Raw genomic sequence first — 25,678 nt, forward strand, 5'->3', positions numbered from 1 at the left:
GCATGTGAAGGTTCCTAGACTAAGGGTCGAATCGGAGCTGTAGCTGCTGACCTACACACAGCCACAACAATGCCAGATCCGAGCCGTGTCTGCAACCTACACCACAGCTCATGGCAACACTGGATCCTTAACCCACTGAGCAAGGCCAGGGATCGAACCTTCATCCTCATGGATGTTAGATTCATTTCCACTGAGCCACAATGGGAACTCCCTCAAATTACTGTTTGGTATGTACAACTGCATACTGTAGTGGAAATGTCTTCTAGTACAGTAGTACAATTATGAAAAAAGCAACAAAACCAATTGAAAATACTATTGCAATCTATTCTGCTACAACTTGTGTTCCTTAAATGTGCATTGTCTTATATCAAGTGGACCACCATAGGGAATGATGATGGTATAACAAGGAAGTGATGTTAGTTAATGCATATATTTTACAATTAATTTCCCACAGTTAAATAAAAACTTTAGCCATATATGAAGACTTAAGAGCCTCCCTTTGGTATAAACAGTGGCTGATTTAACAGCTTCAAGAGTTGAAACCATTTTCATTGGCTACCTGGTAAAGCTGTAGGCATAAAATACATTACAGAGACATTTTCCATGTTGTTTTAAAAACTTTTTGAAGAAGTTTACACTGTGAGTTAGTCTTTGTTTTCATGAAACTGCTCCCTACTAGAAGCAAAAGGCTCAAATTCACAAATCTCAAAGAAAGAAACAAGAACCCCAGAGTATAATGCTACTAATGTTTGATAAAATGGAATGCTGGGGGAAATACTTAAAAGGAGGCCTTCGGTTTTCTATTGTTTACTAGTATTATGCTTATTTCTTTATTGCTTTGGTCACACACTCCCAAAGTTTTGGAGATTTTTGCTGTGCAATTTTGCAGAATTTAAAAAATATGATGGCCACTAAGGAAACAAAACTAACCGGTGGTGCCAAGAGTGTGTAGAAGTTGGACCCTTGGTACACTGTTGGGGTGTAAAATGGTGCAGCCACTATGGAAAACAGTATGGAGGTTCTTCATAAAATTAAACATAGAGTTACCTTATATATATCCAGAAGTGGTTCAGCATCCCACTTCTGGGTATATAGCCAAAAGAATTGAAAGCAGGACTTGAAAAAGATATCAGCACACCCATATTTATTGCTGAATTACTCAAAATAGCCAAGAGTTGGAGGCAACCCAAGTGTTCACTGACAGATTAATGGATAAAGAAAATGTAAATAAATACATGCAAAGAAATATTATTCAGCCTTCAAAAGGGAGGAAATCTTGTTATATTCCACAAAGTAGATAAGTCTTGAGAACATTATGTTACGTGGGATAAGCTGGTTACAAAAAGACAAATATTGTATAATTTCATATGAAGTATCAAACTAGTCAAAGTCATAGAAATAAAAGTAGAATTGTGGTTGCCAGGGGTAGGGATAAGAGGGAAGAGGGGGGCTATTTTTCAAGGTATAGAATTTCAATTTTGGAAGATAAAAAACTTCTAGAAATTGATTGCACTGCATGAGTATACGTAACACTGCTGTACTGTATACTTACAAATTGCTAGAATGGTAACATTTATATTAAATGGTTTTTATCACAATTTAAAAAAAAATCCATATGTGCTATTATAGCAGAAACTCCTGTACTATTAAATTATCTGAGACGCCTGGAACACAGTAGTCATCATATTGAATTTGATTCCTAAATGTCACCTTCAATATATTTTATAGACTTGACATCTTATATGTATGTACAATTTTAGTTAAAATTACAAGAGACTATGTTGTAAAAATTGCATATTGATTTTTTAAATTTTACTTGTTAATTTTTAAGCTCTCAGTCCTTAGATATCTACCACATAACTTCTCTGCATTATTCTTTTCCAGTTCTTCTGTTGCCTATTGTTTAGCAAAGATATATATGATCTGCATTTTTTTTAAAGAATTTCACTATATGATAAAACTTACATATGATAACTATGTTTTCTGTGCTATTTCATCATTACCCTTTTCTACTTTATAAGATAGGAAACTATTTTGATACTAATAAATAACATAGCACATCTGTGAGAATATTATTTTTTCTTCACCATCATTGTAAAGCTTGCAAATAAGCTACTATTCAAGGGATTACTCTGAAACATTAATAACACTGCTACAATGATGTGCACTGATTCGTGGAAATTTCTCTAAGATCCTTGATTATTAAGTGTTGATAATGGATAAAGCATCCAGTACCATTTTTTTTTAATTAACTCCAGTATGCTCTCACCCACTGCTAGCCCCATTCAGCATTCCCTGTGTGTGCAAGCAATGGGTTTGGCAAAGAAAACATTTTTTTCCCATAAAATAACTTTTAAAGATCTCAGTGTTGACAATCCTTTTGTATCCATTGTCAGTAATGTTAAAATATATATAAGAATGAACAGGAAAACATATTTGTGATCCTTTTAATTCTCCTGTGGTGACCATTCTCTTGACTTTGACATCCTCATCATCTTGTTGACTCTTCTCAAAACCATATTATAACTTAATGGAATAGAAGAAATGAACTCTTTCTAAGTTCTTCCCATTGCAGCACTCATAAATTGTAGAGCGGAGGATAAGATTAATTTGTTCTTCTGTACTGTTGGCTTACTACATTATGCAATCATTTGTGTAATTCTTTGGAAACATGACTTTTTCCTTATTGAGTCTCACCAAACTTTTTCTTCATTTTGGACATTTTGAACCTGCTTTCTGTAAAACTAGCTGTTAGATATTCCTTTGGATTTCCTGCAAGCATCTCAGTCTATGATATCCAAAAGAAGACTTATCTTTTTTTTTTTTTTGTCTTTTTGCTATTTCTTTTTGTTGTTGTTGTTATTGTTGTTGTTGTTGCTATTTCTTGGGCCGCTCCCGCGGCATATGGAGGTTCCCAGGCTAGGGGTCGAATCAGAGCCGTAGCCACAGGCCTACGCCAGAACCACAGCAACGCGGGATCCGAGCCACATCTGCAACCTACACCACAGCTCATGGCAACGCCAGATCCTTAACCCACTGAGCAAGGGCAGGGATCGAACTTGCAACCTCATGGTTCCTAGTTGGATTCATTAACCACTGCGCCACGACAGGAACTCCCAACTGCCTCTTATTTAACTTCCTATATTGATACATAGCTCCTGAGTGACACTATTTCAGTAGGACGCTTTCAAGGGCTGGGAAAGATACCCCGGCTCAGATATTTTATCAATAAGAATATCAACTCACAGGAGTCCCAGGCTTTGGTAGATCTGAAGTCCGCCTCCTCTGACATTCATATCACTATAATTGATCCAAAGCTGGATTCCTTTGTGGTTGTAGATGGCTTCTAGTAGCAGTCAGAGCTATATGCTTACTAAGTTGCTCCAGAGAGAGTGGGCAGTGTGCTTCTCTAGTCATGGTATGGGAATCCTTCCTGTCAACTGACACAGGAACTAGATCAGGATTCCTTACCTATGTTGCCAGGGCATTCATTGCTGGCTTTGATTCGTTTTAAACAGTTTCCCAAAGAAACTGAAGAATAGAGTTGACTTAGGCCGGTGATTCTCAAAGTGTGGGCCCTTCAGCACCAGCATCAGTATCATCTATGAACTTGTTAGAAATGCAAATTATTTTGAATCAGAAACTCTGGAGATATGATCAAACAATCTGTGCCTGAATCCCTCCACCTCTGAATGCCTGTTGTGCAAAATCTTCCAGGCCCAGAACTGTGAGACAGCTGCACACATGAAGGTTAACACCTGCAAATTGGGAGGCAGAGAGAGCAGAAGGCATTTCCCAGGGCACTAAGAGAGGACTGACAACTTCCAGTAAATCGCAGGCCTGCCAGAGCGAAGAGCTGTGTCCTCATCACCAGCCTGCACAGATCACACAGGGTCAACAGAATCATGAGTGGGCAAAGAAAAGTAACACCAACTATACCTAAGCTGAACCAAGCAGCTGGAGAAAGGAAGACAAAACAGAATAACTGGTGGGGTCTCCTCGCAAAAGAGAACTGCCAGATGGGAGAAAAGACAATTCGGTACTAAATAAAAACAACAGCACTTAAGGAGATTCCATTAAAACATACGAAGATTCTGGGCAACTGAAAGGCATTGTTTTCAAAGTAGAAACAATTAAATACATTAATGAGAAAAAAAGGATAGTCGTTCTTGAGAACTGATTAGTATCCAGAAAAGAAAAAAAGGAAGTTTCTTAAAATACTAGCCACAAAGAGATGGTGTATCTTTTAGAATTCAATTGCAAATACAGAAGCCATTATAGTTGATTTAAGTAGAAAAGAATTTTATAGAGGGAAGTGGGTGCTTATAAAATTGTGAGTAGGTGCTAGGTCACCCCCAGAGCTGGCCTCCACCACAGTTAGGAAGAGTGGGAACAAATGAGAGAACCACTACCCTGGATACAGACTTCAGGATGGCCACCTCAGCCCGTTGCCCTGTGCCCTGCCTCTCAACACCCACAGTTTGTGCCAGAAGCTGGGGCCCTGTTTCTGCCACTGGAAAAAACAAAGGCCTTTCCAAATTTGCTGCAGAGGCAGATTCCTCCTTACTCTATTGTGTCTGGGTTCACGGGCTTAGCGAAAGCCAGGTTAAATGCAGAACCCAAACTGAAAGAAAGTCTGAGAAGTGGGGTCTTTTCTTTTCCTAAATATAACACACCAAAACATAAGGGGTTTGGAATTCTATTATCTGTCATCTAGGATGTAGTGTGTATTTGTCACTAATTTTGTCTGTCTGGCAGAATCCCCCATAATACTATACTTCATCAATTCTAGGATGTATTTCACCAATACTGGATTTTACCAATTCTAGGATGTACCAGCTCTGAAGTCAGGTGCTCCTGATTCTCAGTGGCCTCTTAAGATTCCTCCCATTTCAGGGGTGCCCAATCAAACAAAGGGGAAAATGTCCAATAAATGTTGGCTATTATAATTATTAACTTCCTCTAAAAAGAGGGGAAATTAATGGCAGCTGTAAGTTGGTTGAGCATTTCATTATAGTTAGAAATTAGGTGAAAAGATAACTTCATTTTTTTTTGTACCATCATGCTCATATAGAGCTATTTGTACATTTTATATCTGTAACTTGTAAATACAAAATCCCAACTATCAGTATCTGTGTGGTAATTTGCAAGTCAACTCCCTAATAACATAGTCAGAACACAACCTATTCTGAGGCTGAAAAGAGAATTTGAAAAATCGATGTTGAGGGGGAGTTCCTGTCGTGGCGCAGTGGTTAATGAATCCGACTACGAACCATGAGGTTGCGGGTTCGATCCCTGCCCTTGCTCAATGGGTTGAGGATCCGGCATTGCCGTAAGCTGTGGTGTAGGCCGCAGACGCGGCTCGGATCCTGCGTTGCTGTGGCTCTGGCGTAGGCCCGGGGCTACAGCTCCGATTTGACCCCTAGCCTGGGAACCTCCATATGCCGCGGGAGCGGCCCTAGAAAAGACAAAAAAAAAAAAGACAAAATGTAAGTCTCTAAGAGGACTGCCTCTTTTATGTATGCATTTTAATTACTTGAATCAGATTAACTCTAGCTGAACCTCCAGTATTTTAAAAGGTAGAACAGATGCTGGGCTTTGAATTCTGCATAAACAAACCCAGTGCTCAGGACCATGTAACAGACCTCTAATGGGATCAGGAATTGAGCACCTGGATTTTCCCTACCTGAGCACTTCCAAAGCTAAATAAGTGCTAGGTTTCTCTCCTTCACTCAAAGGGAAAGCATCATCTCAGTCTTGTTATTTCTACCATCTCCAGTACCTGGCTCGTATGAGCTCAATAAACATTTGCCGAATAAATTAACTGTCAAATGAACTGATGAGCAATGGTCTCTTGAAAAGAAACACTCCAAGAGTATTAAAGTTCAAAATAGTTCTGGAGTTCCCGTCGTGGCACAGTGGTTAACGGATCCGACTAGGAACCATGAGATTGCAGGTTGGATCCCTGGCCTTGCTCAGTGGGTTAAGGATCTGGCCTTGCCATGAGCTATGGTGTAGGCCGGTGGCTACAGCTCCGATTCAACCCCTAGCCTGGGAACCTCCATATGCCGCGGGTGCAGCCCTAGAAAAGACAAAAAGACCAAAAAAAAAAAAAGTTCAAAATAGTCCTGACAATATCTCTCAAGTCTTAACATCATATCTTCCACCAGGGAAGGAGGCAAAATTATACAGTAGGTGAGATACCCTTTACAGGAAAATCCCTTCAAGTTTAAAATAGATACACAGACACAGACACAGACACACACATTTATTTCACTGTGAAACACAGTATGCATACATAAAATAGGCAAGAGAAATATAGGTACAATTTAACAGGTCACTTAGGACTCAGGTCAAGAAACAGAACATTTCTAGGACCTCCTCACCCCTCTACACTCCCAACTCACCTCTTGCAACACCTGCCAGCCAGCATGCCTCCCATTTCTTCTCAAATAATCAAGGTCACTACTGTCCTAACAGTTATAGGAATATGTTTTATTTGATTTACCATCTATGTTCAAATCCCTAAGCTCTATAGTTTAAGTCCTTTAACTGCTGAGTTTCCTTGTTTCCTCAAGATGAGGTTATGTTTCATACTTTTCAAGAATACTTCATGTCTAGTGAGCAAATAAAGAAATGCCTATATAGTGCTGGACTGATAATGAAAAAATTTGTCTTGTATCACATAGATAAAATAAAGCCTTACTAACACTGGTCATTTTCATACAATTAAGAACAAAGGAATAAAAATAATCCATAGCAACATGTTTATTTAAGCCCTGGCTAAGCTTTCATGTACAAGCAAATATCTTAGGGGAAAAAGACCACAAGACAATATTTTCAAGTGTCCTACCATCCACATAAAAAACAAATTAATATTCCAAGCAGACAGATAAATTATACATCCTTTTGCAAAATCCAATCTACAGCATTTAAAAATTCATACAGTTACAACATAAGACATTCTTTCTTTACAATCTACCTATTTACATAGCTTTTCCCACTGCACATGATATAGTTCTCATCATAGCTACCAAGGTTTGCAAACATAGTATCTTTAAAATATATTTAGCAGCATATAAAAAATTAGGTAAAAAGGGAAAGAAATACTACTATTAAATAAAAATTAAATCAGAAGGTGATAATAGAAACAACTCCATAGGAAAATAGATCAAAATATATTTCTGTTAGGGCATCAAAAATGTTTCCCATCACAGAATGTATGCACAGCACTAATAAAACAATTTAATAGAATTTTAGTCCTGAGCACAGAATATAGCACAGCTGCAAAACTTTGGTCAATACAAGTCAACGTCAACATCTAACACAATCTGTTTAACGTTCTTTGTTAGTAGATTAAGGTCAATTCCATTTTATGAAGAATCACCACAATAATACTCTCATACCTTTTTGCATTACATTAACAGCTTTTAAATTTGGGAACTCTCTGTAGACTGATAGAAATACCACACAAACAGACGACAGTTTGACTTACAATCCCAATATACTTTAGATAACGTAAATCGTCTGAACAAACTATATGAATGAGATAACAGTGGATTGCATTGTATTACAGGTGTATTTTCTGACTGTTACAAAAGCAGACATCTTGTATTTCAAATATTTTAAAGGTGTTTTTTATAGTACTAGACACAAAAATCCAGCCACGATAAAAGTGCGAATCAAGCAGTATATCAATTATAGGTTATATATGCACTGGCAGATACTAAAATTAAGCACATTAGATAGTACACAACTTTATTAGGATACCATTTATATTTAGCAGTTGGATTCAGATATATTTTCCAGTTAATCCCATTCACAACATTTGCTAAATAAATGCAGGACAATATTTTCCATAAAGAACATAGAGCACTGTCACAGTATTCAGTTTATGTCTATCTTCATTCATGTTTAATTACTGGCAATATCTTCCCCCAGATCTCCTGTGTCAGAGATCTGACCATCTTGCAAATTTCGAGTCTTCCAAATTCTCACAGTTCGATCACTACAAAATAATAAATTAAAAATGAACATGTGAAAAGAGGTGGAAAGATACACAGTTCTCAGAATTACTTATGAAAACATTTTCTGAAAAGGTCTTTAAATAGATGTAAGTAAAAATATACACTGTCCCATAGGCATATCAAACAGGGGCGCATAATAATGAAATTTAAAATAGCTCATATTTACAAGGGCTTATTACATGCCAGGCATGTAATTATGTTCTCCTCACATACATTAATATACTTAATATACTTATACTTTTTACCTACCATAAGATATAGATAATGCTATTATCCCCCATTTACTGAAGAGCAAACTGAGGTCCAGAGAAGTTAATAATTTGCCCAAATCACAAAATAAGTGAAAGAGCCAAGATTTGAAACTAGGCAGTATGGCTCCAGGTCCCCATCTCTCAAACAGTACACTGATATGACATGGGCAGAGGTCTTTAGACACAAGAGCCCATAGTAAAGTCTAATAGTCAGGAAGAAATGTGTTTAGGTAAAATCAGCATAAGCCCACAGAAAAAGCAGGAGGCTACTAAGAAGTGGACTAATACCCTATCTAAATAGAACATAGATGATTCAAAGCGTTTGTGAGAAATACTTATTTTTGTTCACCCAACATGTGGGTTCTAGGGACCAGTCATTAGACAATCACATTTCTTAACCATGTCCCTCATGGCTCTAAAAAGGGAGCGCTGCTTTTCTTCAATTTCCTAATAAACCCAAAGCCAAAAGAAAGAGTTGCTATAGAATTTAATAGTTAAAATGCATTTCAAAGATTAGGTAGTCCATTTCAAGGAAAAAGAAAGTTTAGTGACTTGTCCAATGTAACACAGAATAGGACAGAGCTGAGCCTAGAATCCAGGCTTTCTAGTTTTTAATCAATAATCTTCTCACCCATAAGAGAACTCTTTTTGTCTCTACATGAAATGACGGATGTTAACTAAACTTACTATAGTAGTCATTTCATTATATACGTAAGTCAAATCATTGTGATGTACACCTTAAGCTTATACCGTGCTCTATGTCAATGACATCTCAACAAACCTGTAGGACAGTGATAATCTTTCACCAACCCACACAGCACATGTACAACAAAAAGAGCAAGGAGACATGTTCATTCATCCACCCATTATCCATTCCTCCATCCACTCAACAAATGTTTGCTGAGAACTTGCTGTGTACTAGGCATTATTCTAGGTGCTTGGGATATATTAAAAATAAACAAACATGTTCATTTGTGCTGGATATTAGATTCCAGTTATAAGTGATATCATATGGTATTTGTCTTCGGAAAATAGACTTGTGGCTGCCTGATAGGAGAGGGAGGGAGTAGGAGGGATCGGGAGCTTGGGGTTATCAGACACAACTCAGAATAGATTTACAAGGAGATCCTGCTGAGTAGCATTGACAACTATGTCTAGATACTCATATTGCAACAGAACAAAGGGTGGGGGAAAAAATGTATACATATAAGGATAACTTGATCCCCTTGCTGTACAGTGGGAAAAAAATAAATAAATAAAAAATAAAAAAATAAACAAATAAAAAACATAATCTTTCAACTTTGTAGATCATACATTCTAGCAAGAGGAGACATACAATAAACCATTACAAATAATTAAATTACAGATTATATAGTACGTAATATATAAATAATAAATAATTACATTATAAAGTTTATTATCAAGTAATAAATGTTATAGAAAAATTAAAGAGCATAGCAAAGGGGTCTGGGAGTACTAGGTGATAGGGGAGATCACAATTTTAAATAAAATGGTATGGTTATTCTTATTGAGAAAGAAAGACATTAGAAGAAGATCAGATGCCTTTCTCAGCAAGGCCTTCGCTGACCACTTTATCGTGTAAACCCCATGACACTCCCTTCCCCGCCTTATTTTTCTGCAGAGCACTTCTCACTAATTACTTTATTTATTTATTTTCTTCTCCTTAGAATGAAGGCTATTGTAACTCTATTGCTCACTTTGTTATTCCCAAGTACAGTGCCTGATGCATAGGAGATTCATCATGAATGAGTAAATGAGTAAATAAATTAATCAATCCAGCCTTCCTAAGAAGAAGGAAGCAGATATTACTACGCACTTAAACTTTAAGGGAGGTAGAAGAGGCATAAAGAGATTTTTTTAAAAAATCATTTGTCCAAAATGTGAAGAATGACAAATTTATTGTTGTTTTGGGGAAAAAAAATCTTTAGAAATTAGTCACCTATGAGTGATTTTTTTTTTTTTTAATTAAAGCCACCAGAGGCAGATATGGCAGCAGACTTCCCAATAGAAGCAGAAAGCTGATATAGGAGTAACACTATTATCATGTAACCTGGGGAGCCCAAACTCAGTGCCCACAGTGTACCTCAGAAAATATAAATAAGACATCATAAGCAGACATTAGAACAATGGTAATAAAAGGAGGATTCTATATGCTCTGCACTTCCAGATATTTACGACTTACAGTATTTATTAGAACTGAATACAAGTAACAAATGTAGAGAAAGATATAGGAAAAACTTACTCAGCTGCAGTAAAAATATGGGTGGAATTAACACATATGGCATTGATAGGACTATCATGACCTTTCATCTCTCCGACTGGCACAAAGTTATCCATGTTCCAGAGTTTCAAAATGCCCCCTCTGCAGCCACTGAGCAAAACTGGGTGGGCTGGCACCACTCCCAGGGCACAGATCCAATCCTTATGTGCATTTGGAACTTGCTGAGAGAAAAAAAAAGGAAAAAATCAGCAGCCTAAAGGGAGCCTTCCAAACTGACATTTTTCATACCATAAGTAACAGAAGCTTTCACTGACAAAATTCGATATTTGGAACACTGAACTGGCGTGGAAACTATGAATATGATTTTCTATGAAACCACTTATATGATTTAAAAAAATAAATCTGTAATTTGCTCCCCAATTTGCCTCACTAATTATCATCATGTTGTCAGTTATTAAAGACCAAGAATGTTCAAAACCTGTAGAATCCAAAAGACCTAGATAGTATACAGAATTTTTCAAACATCACTTCTTCTTCAAAGGAGTAAATATCTCACCTTTCTCTAAATGCATCTCACATAACAAGTCTAAAAACTAAAACCTGGTATGCAGAATATAAGGATTGTCTCATAAAATCACTGCCTTAAATTTTGGAAGAGAACACAGAGACTTAAAGCTTTTTGTTGAAGGCTGGAGCCAACCTATACATGTCATAATAGTAAATAATGATTATAAGCTCAGACTGTATGACCTTCTTTTATGTATAAATATATTTACATACATAATATAAAAGTCACGTCTAAGAATGTATATATACAAAAGAAAAGCTTTTGAATGCAATATATACACCTGTTGCCAGGTTTTTTTTTTTCCTATTAAAATTCATGGTACTTGTTCATTTTGTTTTCAACTGGTTGTAAGCAGGAAAGTGGTAGCAACTGCAATACACACACATCCATACACATAAGGAAAATCCTGAAATTGAGAACAATTTCATCTGTTAACTAATTTCCTGCTCTGGGAAATAGGAAAAGCCACCAGTATTTAATTGTATTGTCAATATACTTCAACTCAACTGGAAATGAGAGTTTTCTACTCTTTGATGTATGAACACGCTCTTACAGATGAGGAGTCATTTAGACTGCTTTGACTCAGTGAAACTTGGTACTCTTTGGGATATGTATACATAAAACAAAAATAAAACATAATGAGAAATTGTGACAGCTCAAAGAGTAGTTTTATTTAGTAAACACATGCACAGGGGCAATCCCAGATCTTCCAACTATTATCAGCCTCTATTCGCCTCTTATCTAGGAATTAAATTAAATGTTGACCATTTCCCTCTTCATAATTAGTAACTCTGGTGGGTGATGATGAAACACTCTTTAAGAGGAAGCCCTGATTGCTATCATCTGTAAACAATGCAAATATACACAGAGAATACCAATGACTCGCATTACCTGTAGAAGGTCTTTTTGAGCTAAATCCCATTTCTTGATTCCATTGTCTCTGGACCCACTAAATAGGTTATCCCCTTGTATGGTTAGTGCTTCAATGCCATCATAATGAGGGGGCTCAAAATTGTGGGTGGGACTCACGGTTCCAAGAGCCCCTTCAGTTACATCAAACATCTAAATAAAAGCAGAAAGAAAGCAGTCATCCTATTTAACCTATGAGTAAGTACCTACATGTGTCCATTCATAGAAACATATACACATGTATATTAACCAGACATGATTTGTTTTCTTATGCTATTTTACTAAGTTAACTAAAATGGCCTCTGTGAATGACTCAGGATGAACCTGAGCTGTATTTTCATACTACTTTTGCTTCCATGTCACATGTTTACATGTCTATAGGCTCCTAAGAAAGGCAACCATTTTTTCATGGATGAATATATAAATAATATGCTAAATAATAAAAATACTACATAGCAATCCAGTTGAAATTCAAGTAAATGCTATGATAGTTACTTAAGCACCACTAGGTAGCTCTGCAATCCTGATGGTCATCTCAAACTCTCCAAAGCTGCTATCCAAAATCTTCCACTCCCCTCAGCTGCCCTCATCTCTCTCTCAGCTTGTTGACCTTGTGATTTTCTAAGAAGGCTAGGCTAGTATGATCAAAAATAAACTTTCTAGACCCTCTTTCCAGTTACAAAAGTTTCCATTTATCCCCAAACATTCTCTTTCCCATCTCTTCTCTTCTTTTCAGATGTAGAGTGTACTTACTTCTTTCCCAGGTTCACATTTTGATCGGATTTTTTTTTATCTGATTCATCAATCAAAAATTCTTCAGTTTTTTATCTGATTCATCAATTGCCACCCCTTCACTCTTCACACTTTCTCTCTCCACTGAACCCATTTCCTAAGCATATAAACTCATATGCTCAAGTCTACCAAATACAAAATCCTCCTCCCTTAACCATTCTATTTTGAAGTCATTACTCTATTTTTCATCTCTTAAAGTTTCTTTAAAAAAGTATACTTATACTTTTCCTACTTCTCTTTATTGCTGTATCCTCTTTTTACTCCTGTTGGTTCTCACAGGATTTCCCAAGGCTAAGTCATGTCAACCTCTCTGTTTTGGTTGTGTCAACTACTCTGTTTCCTTGAATATCTGCTTCTATTGGAATGGCTCCAAAACATACTTGTCTAGTCATAACTTGTCTTGAGCCCCGGACTTATCTTTCAAATAGCCTACTGGCCTATAGAAAGAGGTCCTCTATTAGCATCTCAAACATAACATCTCCAGAATCAAACTATGCATCTCTCCTCATCTTAATCTGCCACTTGCATAAAATCTGAAAACCATAATATGTTCAGCATAAAAGATGCTGATGACAAGACAATTATTAAGTCATTAGATGACTGAGCCAAAAAAAAAATCTTTAAAATTCCTCCCAATCTATCTTTTATTAAAGTGAGGATATATATTTAAATAATACAGCAATGAAAACAGGAACTATGAGTAAAGAAAAGATCAGGAAGAAAAAGCAAAGGCTAGAAATGAGAAAAAAAGAAAACTGATTAAGAGAAAACAGTTCTAGGTGCAACTGAACACTTTAAATTGACCACTTAACAGAAGAATACAATTCAACAACTTTATTATACACACTCTGATGTAATGGTCCTTGGAGCCAGTGATGATTAGATCTTGTCCATTAGAAATCTGATCTACAGTAAGACACATTACAGGGCCTAGGTGTCCTGTTAACTTTCCTGTGGACTGAAACCTTTAAAAAAGAAAGAAAAATAATTTTGTTTGAAAATCTTTCTTAGCATGCAGGTGCTAAGCCTCAACAAAAATAATCAACATTCTTTGATAAAACTGTTCACTAATTTTCTTTTAATTTAACTTCACCTCTAGGCAGCTCTATTCAAATTAAGAGTCAAAAAATGGCCAACCTTGAGTTTCTGTCATGGCTCAGCAGAAACAAATCTGACTAGCATCCATGAGGACGCAGGTTCGATCCCTGGCCTTGCTCAGTGGGTTAAGGATCTGGCCTTGCTGTCAGCTGTAGTGTAGGTCACAGACGCGGCTCGGATCCTGCATTGCTGTGGCTGTGTTGTAGGTTGGTGGCTACAGCTCTGATTTGACCCCTAGCCTGGGAACCTCCATATACTGCGGGTGCAGCCCTAAAAAGCCAAAAAAAAAAAAAAAGTGGCCAAACGAATCTATTCTGCAATGGACGTGTAATGAGTCCTAAATCTGTTATTCCGAAGAGACTAATGGTCACTCTAGCAATAAATGAAAAGGCATCAAAAGTCCTAAAATTTCTCAAAGGCTAATTTTAACTCCAACCTAAGTCTAGACACCTAATCTGTTAAATGTCTGAACATGTTATAGACATATGATTGATGTTATTAGGGCCAATTTGAAATTATGCCACTGATACAACTAGAAAATAACAATATGGAGAAAGATTATTTTATTACACACACACACATATTATTTTCACATATACACATACATGCATTTGTACACCCATCATATATACACATCATATACCCATCGTATATACATATATACATATGTTTATGTACACGTGTGTGTATATATGTGTGTCAGAAAATAGGTAGTCAGTTTCATCAGTTATTATAAAGGTATGAAAATGATCAGAATATATCTTACAACTAGAAAAATGTATGATGTCAATTGTCAGGGGATGACAATAAACATTTGTTTCATAGTCCTACCTCAAGTCAAGCTGCTGGAATACAGAGATGTATTTGGCTTCTAAAATATTACTGTTCCTTGAAACTCTTTTCTTAGTAATTTTGGTAAGATGAATCTGTTTATAATCATGTTGTTGAAATCAAGCAGGTTTCAAAGGCTCTAACTCTTCCGCAGAAAAGAAAGTATAAAGGTTTTCAAAAGCTGCTCTCTTTCCTGTCTCATGTCATGACTTTTGAGTATCTTCCTCCATGGTGCTTCAACACAAGTCAAGTTTAATATCCTCAAGCATAAACCCAGGAGTTCCCTATGTGGCTCAGTGGTAATGAACCTGACTAGTATCCATGAGGATCCCTGGCCTTGCTCAGTGGGTTAAGGACCCGGCGTTGCTGTGAGCTGTGGTATAGGTCGCAGATATGTTCAGATGCAGCATTGCTGTTGCTGTGGTGTTGGCTAGCAGCTGGAGCTCCTATTTGACCCCTAGCCTGGGAACATCCATACGCCGTGGGTGCGGCCCTAAAAAAACAAAAAAAATAAAATAAAATAAACATAGTCCTCATCCCTTTCCTAATTTTCTTAAACAAGCACAGTTTCCAATATTCTTTTTATTTCTTAAAAAACCCCTCAGGATTGTATTTCTTCTTTTTCTGTCTCATTTATTTATCTATACATTATATTTATTATACTTGCTGTATCATGCATTAAAAAGTTACAAGTTGTAACTAGCTATTTTCAAAATTTCTAAAATAATTTGCCCTTTGATTTACCACTGACAAATCCCTTCTAGAAGGGATCATTACCTAACTACCTGCACTACCTGAATTACAAACTTTACATTACATCCTGCAATTGCCTGTTTAATGGCCCTTATCCTCCATTATAAGATGGGTCCTAAGAAGGTGGACACGACATTTGTCCTGCTCAGTCTTGATCCCCAGTACCTACCACAGTTTAGTGCCTGTTGACTAAATATTTGTTAATAATAAATAAATAATAAATATTCCCTTGCTGTCAAAATTTTGAAAACTAGAAAAGCTAAAATAAGCACTCAAATGAAGGATAAAAGCTCATGCTTCATAGTAAATAAAAATCAAATCAAAGATGTAATAATTTACATTTCAATTTATAATTTTCCTCTTTTTACTCACTTCATTTTCTTAATATTTGTCATATATATAAATATATATATAAATCCTATGAGGATTTATGCTCAAAGTAGTAAAGTTTATTAACTGAAAATTCTGAAATATAAGATGCATAATTCTTCCAAAGGTACTGAAACAACTAGAATGAGAATCTCGGTCTCTTCCCGGTAAACAACACAACTTGTAGAAAAATATTAAGAAAGGTTATTTTCCTTCATATACTTTTTCCCAGAAATGGAAACCAAAAGAAAAGAAAATCGTGAATTTGCAAATGAAGGCATTAGGAGGATAGAAGAGACTTTTAGGGGTGTTACAGCAACAGAAAAGCCTAAGATTTTATATTAACTTCTGGGCTTCTACAAATTAGATTTCACATCCATTAATGTTATTAATGTGTGAAAATTGTACTTGCCATATACAGGAAGTACAATTTCTTTAAAATTCTACCTTTTAAGATCCCACATTCTAACAGCATTTCCAGAAGCTGCATAAAGGAAGGTGCCAGTAGGGTTTAGTGCAATTTGATTGATCTGGTTTTCCCCAGAAGGAATAGCAACTGTCCGGCTGGTACTTGTAGAACAAGCATCTCCAAGAGTAACTTGACCTGAAGATCTTAACAGAGGGAAAACAAAGCAAAATAAGTCACATTTCTGGATAAGAGTTAAGCTTAATTTCTTAGGAAACTGGCTATAGGCAACAATAAGATCTGTGCTCTTTGGTCACTCTATGCACTGTACCTAACCCAGCACCTCATGGGCACATAGTTGGCATTTATAAATAAACATGTTGACAGATAAATGAATAAACGAATGAAGAAAACAAGATGACATGGCTTAAAACTCCTAATCTGAGAGTCTAGTATAACACTAGGAATTCTGGGCCCTGAGTTAGGGATGACTTTTCAGAAAAGATTAGATAATATAGATTTAAAAAAACTTGATAAATGATACAGTGCCACAAAGGTAGTTTATTTTCCTGAAGCTTCCAGAAGTTCCCTGAGGAACAAGCCTACCAATATTCCTTACATATGTAAAATTTGTCCTTTTGAGTTAAAGACACTAAAAACTTTTAAAATTATTTTCAGTTTTTTGTTTACTTTAACCCAACCATATGTGGATTATTTAGGATACGCTAAAGACTTAAACATGACTTACATATTCCTGTTTCCTCACCTAAATTCTAAATGGCAAGTCTATTTTAAAATTTTGAAACATTTTCTCAGCGAACTTCTAAAGTATTACAATCAATCTTTTCAAATATGATTTTAGTGAGTCAACTGGATTGGTAAATTTCTAACATAAGATACAGTATTCTTTTCCTAAAATTTCCCTTGAGAGACTTCTATTCAATATGGTAAATAATGAGCAAATTCTCAAAATACAAAACAGCACTTAAATGTTAATAATCCCACTCTACAAATTAGTAAAACTAACTATTAACTGCTCTCTTCTCTTATATAAATGAACAGAGTTAATTTTAATTTTAATTATGTAAAACAGTTCATTAGCCTTATGGCAAAAAGAATCATTATTTGCTCTATATTTAAAAAATATATATGATAACAGACACAGAAAACAAACTCATCCTCAAACTGTCCAACATGACTTATAGTTATGAAAGACGTGCTAATACCAGAGCAGTGTAAATTCTAAAAAAAAGATCACAATGGTGATTTCAGCCATTTTCCAAGGACTGGTATTCATTTGAAGCAAGTAATGTAAATCATTTAACTACATCGAGTAATGAATGCTATGAAAACTTAATTCCTGAGTTATTTAGGAGGAAGGAAATAGGAAATGTGTACTCAGTCACAGATCAAATATGACTTCATCTTTCCTATTTAATATTGAGCTCATATTTTCTTTTCTTTTCTTTTTTTTTTTTTAGAAATTTATTTATTTATTTATTTTTGTCTTTTTGCTATTTCTTGGGCTGCTCCTGCGGCATATGGAGGTTCCCAGGCTAGGGGTCAAATCGGAGCCGCAGCCACCGGCCTACACCAGAGCCACAGCAACGCGGGATCCGAGCCGCGTCTGCAACCTACACCGCAGCTCACGGCAATGCCGGATCGTTAACCCACCGAGCAAGGGCAGGGACCGAACCCGCAACTTCATGGTTCCTAGTCGGATTCGTTAACCACTGCGCCACGACGGGAACTCCATATTTTCTTTTCTTAATATTTTTTAACCATATTTTATCTGGGTTCTTACTGTAAAAACTTTAATATTCTTGGTAAGTGGACAGGTATGAATGAATAAAAATGCATGCATAGGCCTACCTTTCTCTATATTTTGTAAGCAAGAACTATTTGCCCCTTATGCTGTTTAAGTTACTTACGTTAGTGTTCGAATGCACTTTGCTGAATCTCTGATATCCCACACCTTAATATAAGATGTTGACACAGTGAAGACCAAACTTGTATAATTACAGTATTTTACAGATACGACATTGTTGGGATGACCCCCTAGTGACATTATTTCCTGCCCGGTCACCAGATTCCATACTTTACAAGTACGATCTAAAAACAAATTTAAAAAGAAGAAATACTGTCAACATGAACTAAATGAGATTCTCTTAACAATAACAAGTTCTCTTTTATGAGGAAAAAATGAGCAAGTAATTATTCCATTAACTTGCAGCAGGCATCCTAACTCCATCTTTGATATTTTGCAGCAGGTTCAAAGGCAAAGTAGGTATAAAGGATTGGATGAAAGCCAGGGATGTCTGATGTATACATTATGTGGTGGCAAAAAAAAAAATTATACAAAATTTTGAAATAGACATATTAAAAGAGTATTGCTTCAAATTGCCCCTGAATTTAAAATGGCAATCCCAAATTGGCCTCTTTAAAACATTCTGCTTTGATCACTCTTTTACCCCCTCACAACATTCCAAGCTCAGAAATAGATACACCTTTCTTTTCCAGGGGTCACTGAATGATAGATTTTACTTTTGATCCAAAAACATAATCAGGAAATTATTCTATTTTGTTTTTCTGACGATATATATCTAATTATCCTGAAGAAATAAAGTTAATGTGAGTCATTAGAAAATTACATTTTTACAGAGCAAATTTAATAAACTGAGGAATTACTTGCCATTATTTATAATTCATAAGTTTTAGCTAGATTCTTATAGTTCCCTTATAGACAGTGGGTAATAAATGTTTGCCGATTAAACTGAAACTGAGTCTTATTCCTAAAAAAAACTTAACTAGCATCCCAAACTCCTATATGTGCCTACTTTTCTTTTTTTTAATTTTTTATTATTTTATACGTGTTTCCTTTTCATCTTTTTAGCCTCACTATCCACCACTTCTCTTGTACATACTCTACTTTGCAACCCAACTGGATTTAGTTTCCAGACCCTCTTCTACCTCCATGTCTCTGCTTATGTTGTTCTCTAATCTTGGTTGCCAATCCTTACCCGTCAATATCCAAGCAATTCTGTAAGGTTCATCCTAAATGCCTCCTTATCAAAGCCTTTCCTATTTTTCACAATTTAGCACAACCTCTCCCTTTTCTGAAACTCCCAAACTCTTCAAATAATTTCCAGTTGATTTCTAGTTGCCTGCAATTATACCAGAAAGGTTAAGAGTGAAGGTCTGGAGGGGAGTAGACCTAGGTTTCCAATCCTGTTCTTACTAGCTAAGGGTATGTGGGAAAATTAGTTAATTTCTTGAATCTTCAGTTTCTTCATCTGTAAAATGAGAACACAACATGTATTTCACTGGGGTTGTTCTGAGAATTGAATGCGATATAATTTGCATAGCCCCTACTATAATCTCTGACATACAGTGAATGCTGAAGAAATGGTGGTTGCTACCCATCTTACTCTCTTTACCACACTGTACACTACAGTTGCCTTTTGTAGAAATCTATATAGCCTGCATTACTAAGCGCAGGGCGCTTTGTATGCATTAGGTGCTCAATTATCGAAGGGAGATAGATTCCCTCACCATGCTAGTCACACAACATCAACAGAGGTTTTACTTTCTTTCCAACTCTGCAATGATTTTATATTTTATATAACTCAAGGGTTGAACCCAGATTATCTTTCAGATTCTTATGAGCCTTAAGCAGTTTGACAAATTTTTTCAAAACCTACTAAAATGTAATCATTAAAAAAAATCTGTTAAATATCCACATGACACAACTAGTAGCACCTTTTGATCCTGTGAAGAGAAGATCATCAGTAGAATCCACACAGAGCACAGCTTTTGTATGCCCTTCAGCTATGTGAACACACTGAAGTGGAGAAGCTCTGATTCCTTTTGAAGCTGGAAATGGGTTGATTATGCCCCTGAGGTGGTGGAAAAAGAAACAAGATTACTTCAGTAGCTATATCATGAATATACTTTTAACTTTTTCCCCTGACTTTAAGAAGTCTTTCTAAGTAACTAATTAATAAGATCCAGATTGCTCCCTTGTCTATGTTTTAAGCAAAAGAACAAAGTATGAAATAGTAATAGCAGTGATGGAGTACATCCAGCTAATCAGGCATCAGCTAGGAGCTGCATTCTACAAAGAGCAAAGCCAACGATACACAGAATTTTCTTATTAACAATTTCATCTCTTCAAAATTTAATGAAGTAATACTAGGAGCCATTCAAGTATAGTGAATTCTGACAAATAAGAAAGCATAAATGATGGATAACCAGAAGATGTGACTCTGTGTTAAAAAAAGACATTCTAGAGATGGTATAACATACATAATCTAAAACACAACGAAAGCAATTTCAAACAAATTTGAAGAAGTACAAGAATGACTGCATAAACAGAAATTCTGAATTCAGGGAGAATGACTCAGAAATAACAAAAACTTAAAAAACTTAAAATCTCAAAGAAGATTTTTTTAGAGTAAGATTTTAAAAGAACAGTAATGCTCTTTAAGGAGCTTTCTCAAAAGTTTAATATTTCTGGAATTTCTGCTCTGTGCCTCTAAACTATGAACTATGGAAATAAACCTTTATCAAAACATGGTCCTTATCCTAAAGGAGTCTGAGACAAGATCTGAACTGAAATAACTGTATCAGGAAAACTAAAGATGAGAGTGAATTAAGACATGATAAATATATAAGTAAGATGTATCTTTACTCAGATCAGGAAGAAAAATTATATTGATCCCATTATATAAGACAAATGGGATCATATTAGGAAAGATACAGAGATAAAACAAAGCTGTCTGTTTCCATCTTCTTAATGAATAAGAACAATCTTCAAAATGCAAGGGACAGAAATAATTAAGAAAAAATGTAAACTCAAGAAAAATTAGAACTGACAGTGAAGCCTTATTCAATGAGTTCAAGTATTTCTGTTACTATATCATTATATTACAGGGTTTTGAATGCATATATCATTACAGAAGCAAAATCATTGTTGGTACACTAAGAAGATCAATAAAGGCGACAAAATATGTAGACTTGATTTTCCAGAAAGGAGGAAAAAAGTAGGTTTCAGAAATTACAGATGGGCAAAACTTCTTGGTGAGTCTCACAAAGGAAAATACTAAACAAATACTTATAAACCTATAAATGCTCATCAATAAGAGATAATGTGAGGAGTTCCCCTTGTGGCTCCCCAGTAATGAAACTGACTAACATCCATGAAGATGCAGGTTAGGTATCAGTCGTGACTCAGATCCTGCATGGCTATGGCTGTGGGGAAGGCCGGCAGATGAAGCTAGGATTCAACCCCTAGCCTGGGAACTTCCATGTGGCATGGATGCATCCCTAAAAACCAAAAAAAAAAAAAAAAAAGAGAGAGAGAGAGAGAGATCATGAGTACACTAATCTCATGGGGGAAGTTCTTAATAGAATTAATAGGCAGAAAATTAGAGGAATGTCATATTCACAATATACATTGACTCCAATAAGGTCCATACAAAAAGCTTTTCAAGTGATATCCTTGCAGTCATAGTGAGCAGAAGTATGAAATTCCTGAAGTAAGGTAGTTCCATCGGGGGCTAAAGAGTCACACCTAAAAAGTCAATGTTTCTGTCAGTCTGGAAAGAGGTCTTCAATATCTACCCCAGACTAAAGACAGATATGGCATGTGAGACTTTCCTGTTCCCATCGGGGCGCAGCAGAAATGAATCTGACTAGGAGCCATGAGGTTGCGGGTTTGATCCCTGGCCTTGCTCAGTGGGTTGAGGATCCGGAGTTGCTGTGAGTTGTACTGTAGGTCACAGAGGCGGCTTGGATCCCGAGTTGCTGTGGCTGTGGTGTAGGCCGGTGGCTACAGCTCCAATTAGACCCCTAGCCTAGGAACCTCCACATGCTGTGGATGTGGCCCTAAAAAAAAACAAAAAAGACAAAAAAAAAAAGATATGGCATGTGAATTAAATGGATATATTAAAGAGCTGTATTGCCTAGAAAAATTACAAACAAAATCCAGTTATTTTAAGTATGTGCTTAACACTAAAATATTCACCAGATAAAATTTAAATATAAAATTTAAGGTGAAGATACAGAGTTTCCTTCGTGGCTCAGTGGTTAATAAACCTGACTAGGATCCATGAGGTTGCAGGTTTGATCCCTGGCCTCGCTCAGTGGGTTAAGGATCCAGCGTTGCTGTGAGCTGTGGTGTAGGTCAAAGACACAGCTCGGATCTGGCATTGCTGTGGCTATGGCGTAGGCCAGCAGCTACAGCTCTAATTCAGCCCCTAGCCTGGGAACTTCCATATGCCATGGGTGCGGCCCTAGAAGGAAAAAAAAATTAAGATGAAGATAGAAAAGAAGTCTCCAAGTAGGAAAAGGGCTTAACTAGATTTTAAAAGCTAAAGAGAGATGTTTATTGAACACAACACCAATAGATCAACAACTTATGATTCCTCTATTAACACTTTTAATGACTCATATAATAGAAGTAAATATTTCAGGAGAAAGAAAGCAAAAGAGCTACTACATTCTGCCAAGACCACATTCAGAATAAGGTTGAGTTCTAGTTCTACATATTAAGAAGACTCTGTAGACTATATCATATTAGGAACAGATGAATCTGAAAATATTGAGCTGATAAGAGAACCTTCATTGGAAAGCATACTAAAGCACAGTTGAATGGCTGAATATTTAAAGAGCTGACACAAACGCACAAAAAGACATTCTGGATTAATTCTAGTATAGCTCAAGAGGGCTGATGAAAGACCAGTGCATAGAAATTTAAAGGAGGTAAATTTAGGCTCAGGATTAAAAAAAAAAAAATGTTTATTTTTAGGGTTTAGTTATAATGATTTCAAAAAGTGAAGAGAGTTCCTCATTAGTAGAAATAATACTAGGACCTGTTATCACATGGATGTATAATTACAAAATCCAAAGTATTATTTGCAACCCTAGCATCAATATGAGATTCTTGAAATTAATGCTCAGTAACATATTGGTAATCTAAGAATTTAACCAATTAAAACTAAAATGGAAGCAAAACCTCCTCAAAAGTCTGAATCTGCCATTTTCAAATCCTATTTTTATAGCCATGAACTGAAGCCAGAGTATAACTATTGCTTCGAATGTTGAAAAATTATGATCTAATGCACAGTCAACTATTACTTCTAAAATGGACAATATATAATGTATGTATATTCTAACAAGATGATTATAAAGAAAAAAATTCATGTTAACAACTTTAGGGCTGTTTTGATCTGCATTTAATAAAAAAAATCATCCTAAGGAAAAAAGCTAAATGATTCCCTTGGTTATATAATACTATGTCTCTAAAAATTTTTCTTCCTTCAGATTACTATCTTTATCCTTAAGAATTTATGTTCCCTTGGTGATATAACATCCAACACAATTCTGTCATGTCAAAAATTGTAATATTACAAAAGGAAATATTTGCCTCCAGTGACTTATGTATGGCACAGCCCTAGAGATCAGGATATCTCTGTCATTTTTATGTGTTTTATTTATTCAGACTTCTGAAGAAAAATAAGTTCAACATTAAAAATAGCATTGTATTCATTAGATACTGAAGAATACTCTCAAATATTCAGAATATTAGGGTTTATATTTTATAAAGATTATCTAATGCCGAAGGTAACAGGAAAAAAAATACAGAAAGTGGAAACATAAATCTATGCTATTTCTTTTTCTATTAAAATAATTTATTCACATCCTGAAATATATAAATCAACTTTAAGATAGTTTAAATTAAGGTTAAATATTGCAAATTTATACAACAGATCTGATGTGAAGGAAAAAAAATACTTATTTTTGTTTCATGCAAAACCAGTCAAGTCTTATAATACTGTGAATGAGACTATAATTTCCTCTCCCTTCCCCTGCCTACCTTCTGGAGGATCTACTGATGATCAGGAAAATGGCCACAAAACATGGGAAAGAAGTGCAAAGAGAGAGGAGACAAAATGATTAGTGGGAAGAGGAAATGATAGAGAAGAAAAAAAGAGAAATCAAGGGTCCGAAATATCCATAACATGAAAAAAAATGCAACATTGTTATTTTAAAAATAGCATCTACCAGTTTAAAATATTTATTATTTAAAAAATTTTTACTTTCTATTCGTTTCTATGTATTAGGTACCAGAGTATCCTTTTTTCCCTAGCATACCTTTTTTTTTTTTCGTCACAAAGCCTGCCATAAATTTTTATTTAAAATCTATAAACCAACATGAACAAAATACGTATTCACCTCCTACACTTTGAAGGGGAAACAGTCATTAAAGAGCAAACCTTGAAATTAATTTTCGTAGAACTCATTTATTTTAAAGAAAATGCTTATATTACAGACAGAAAACAAATAGTACAAGTTTTTGTACTATTATACAAAAAAAGTCCTTCGTCTGAAAGGTATGATCACAAAAATATATTAAAATTAATGTTTAAAAATATTAGTGCATTTATATGGGTTACAAGTTATGAATGTAACAAAATGAGACTTGCTTAAAGTTTCTAGGAAGGCATTTTAGAACCTCAATAGAATGCCAGAATGTAGGAAAGAGAGAAAGTACCTGTGTACCTCCGACAGAGAGGAATCACTTTCATCAGACCTACAGTGAAAGAGTTAGAATTATGAGGAAAAAGAATTCAGATGTCAATAGGTAAAGACACTGAGACTGAACTGATTCAGGAGTATGAATAACAGAAATACAGCACACATTCCTTCTATAGTGCCCTACTTTTCTATTTGCACTGGATAGCAGGAAATTCCATGTACAGCTAAATTAGAGAAAATATTTTGTTCTTATGTTTTCTACCAAGATTTTGGGGGGGAAGCTTTCTATTACTGATCCACAGAACCTATCTAACCTCACTTTCTAAAATGAGGCCCTGAAGAGGAACAATAACAAGTAAGTGAAATACATCATTTCAAGGCTCTATTTAATTTGACTGCTACTAGAAAACTTCTGCCGTTTCGAAACCATTAATGGGAATTCCCAACGTGGCACCATGGCAAAGAATCCGACTAGGAACCATGAGGTTGCAGGTTCAATCCCTAGCCTCGCTCAGTGGGTTAAGGATCCGGCGTTGCTGTGAGCTGTGGTGTAGGTTGCAGATGTGGCTAAGATCTGGTGTTGCTGTGGCTGTGGGGTAGGCCAGCGGCTACACTCCAATTTGACCCCTATCCTGGGAACATCCATATGCCACGGGTGCGGCCCTAAAGAGACAAGAGACAAAAAAAAACCCAAAAAAACCATTAATGAATTTTATTCTTCTTGATAATTACTTTAAACTCTCATGTGGCAAAAATAAATGTTTGCATAGAAAGCAATCACTCAAAATTTAATAGCCCTTGATTATAACGCATCTCAAAAACATGGAGTTCTTCTGACTAGGCAATCACTTAGTAATAGTTGGGAGGCTTTAGTGGGATTTTAACAATAGGTGA

The 25,678-nt window shown here is 35.8% G+C and overlaps 1 protein-coding gene across 6 annotated transcripts in view; it reads right to left on the reverse strand.

Moving 5' to 3' along the window:
- Positions 1-6,253: 6,253 nt before the first annotated feature.
- Positions 6,254-25,678, reverse strand: part of KIF21A (kinesin family member 21A) — a 144,298-nt gene continuing 124,873 nt past the window's right edge. For 3 of the 6 annotated variants that reach the window (XM_047787965.1, XM_047787966.1, XM_047787964.1), the window contains 7 exons: positions 20,006-20,142; positions 18,178-18,358; positions 16,288-16,452; positions 13,637-13,754; positions 11,980-12,150; positions 10,542-10,741; positions 6,254-8,008 (listed from right to left, as the gene is read on the reverse strand). In XM_047787965.1, the coding sequence (XP_047643921.1) occupies positions 7,915-8,008; positions 10,542-10,741; positions 11,980-12,150; positions 13,637-13,754; positions 16,288-16,452; positions 18,178-18,358; positions 20,006-20,142 (1,066 nt within the window). In that variant the 3' untranslated portion in view covers positions 6,254-7,914. Of the gene's footprint in view, positions 8,009-10,541; positions 10,742-11,979; positions 12,151-13,636; positions 13,755-16,287; positions 16,453-18,177; positions 18,359-20,005; positions 20,143-24,122; positions 24,138-24,800; positions 24,840-25,678 lie in introns of all 6 variants that reach the window. The other 3 variants (XM_047787962.1, XM_047787963.1, XM_047787961.1) reach the window with 2 other exon arrangements.

This window comes from Phacochoerus africanus, chromosome 7 (assembly GCF_016906955.1).
Source record: "Phacochoerus africanus isolate WHEZ1 chromosome 7, ROS_Pafr_v1, whole genome shotgun sequence".
NCBI lineage: Eukaryota > Metazoa > Chordata > Mammalia > Artiodactyla > Suidae > Phacochoerus > Phacochoerus africanus.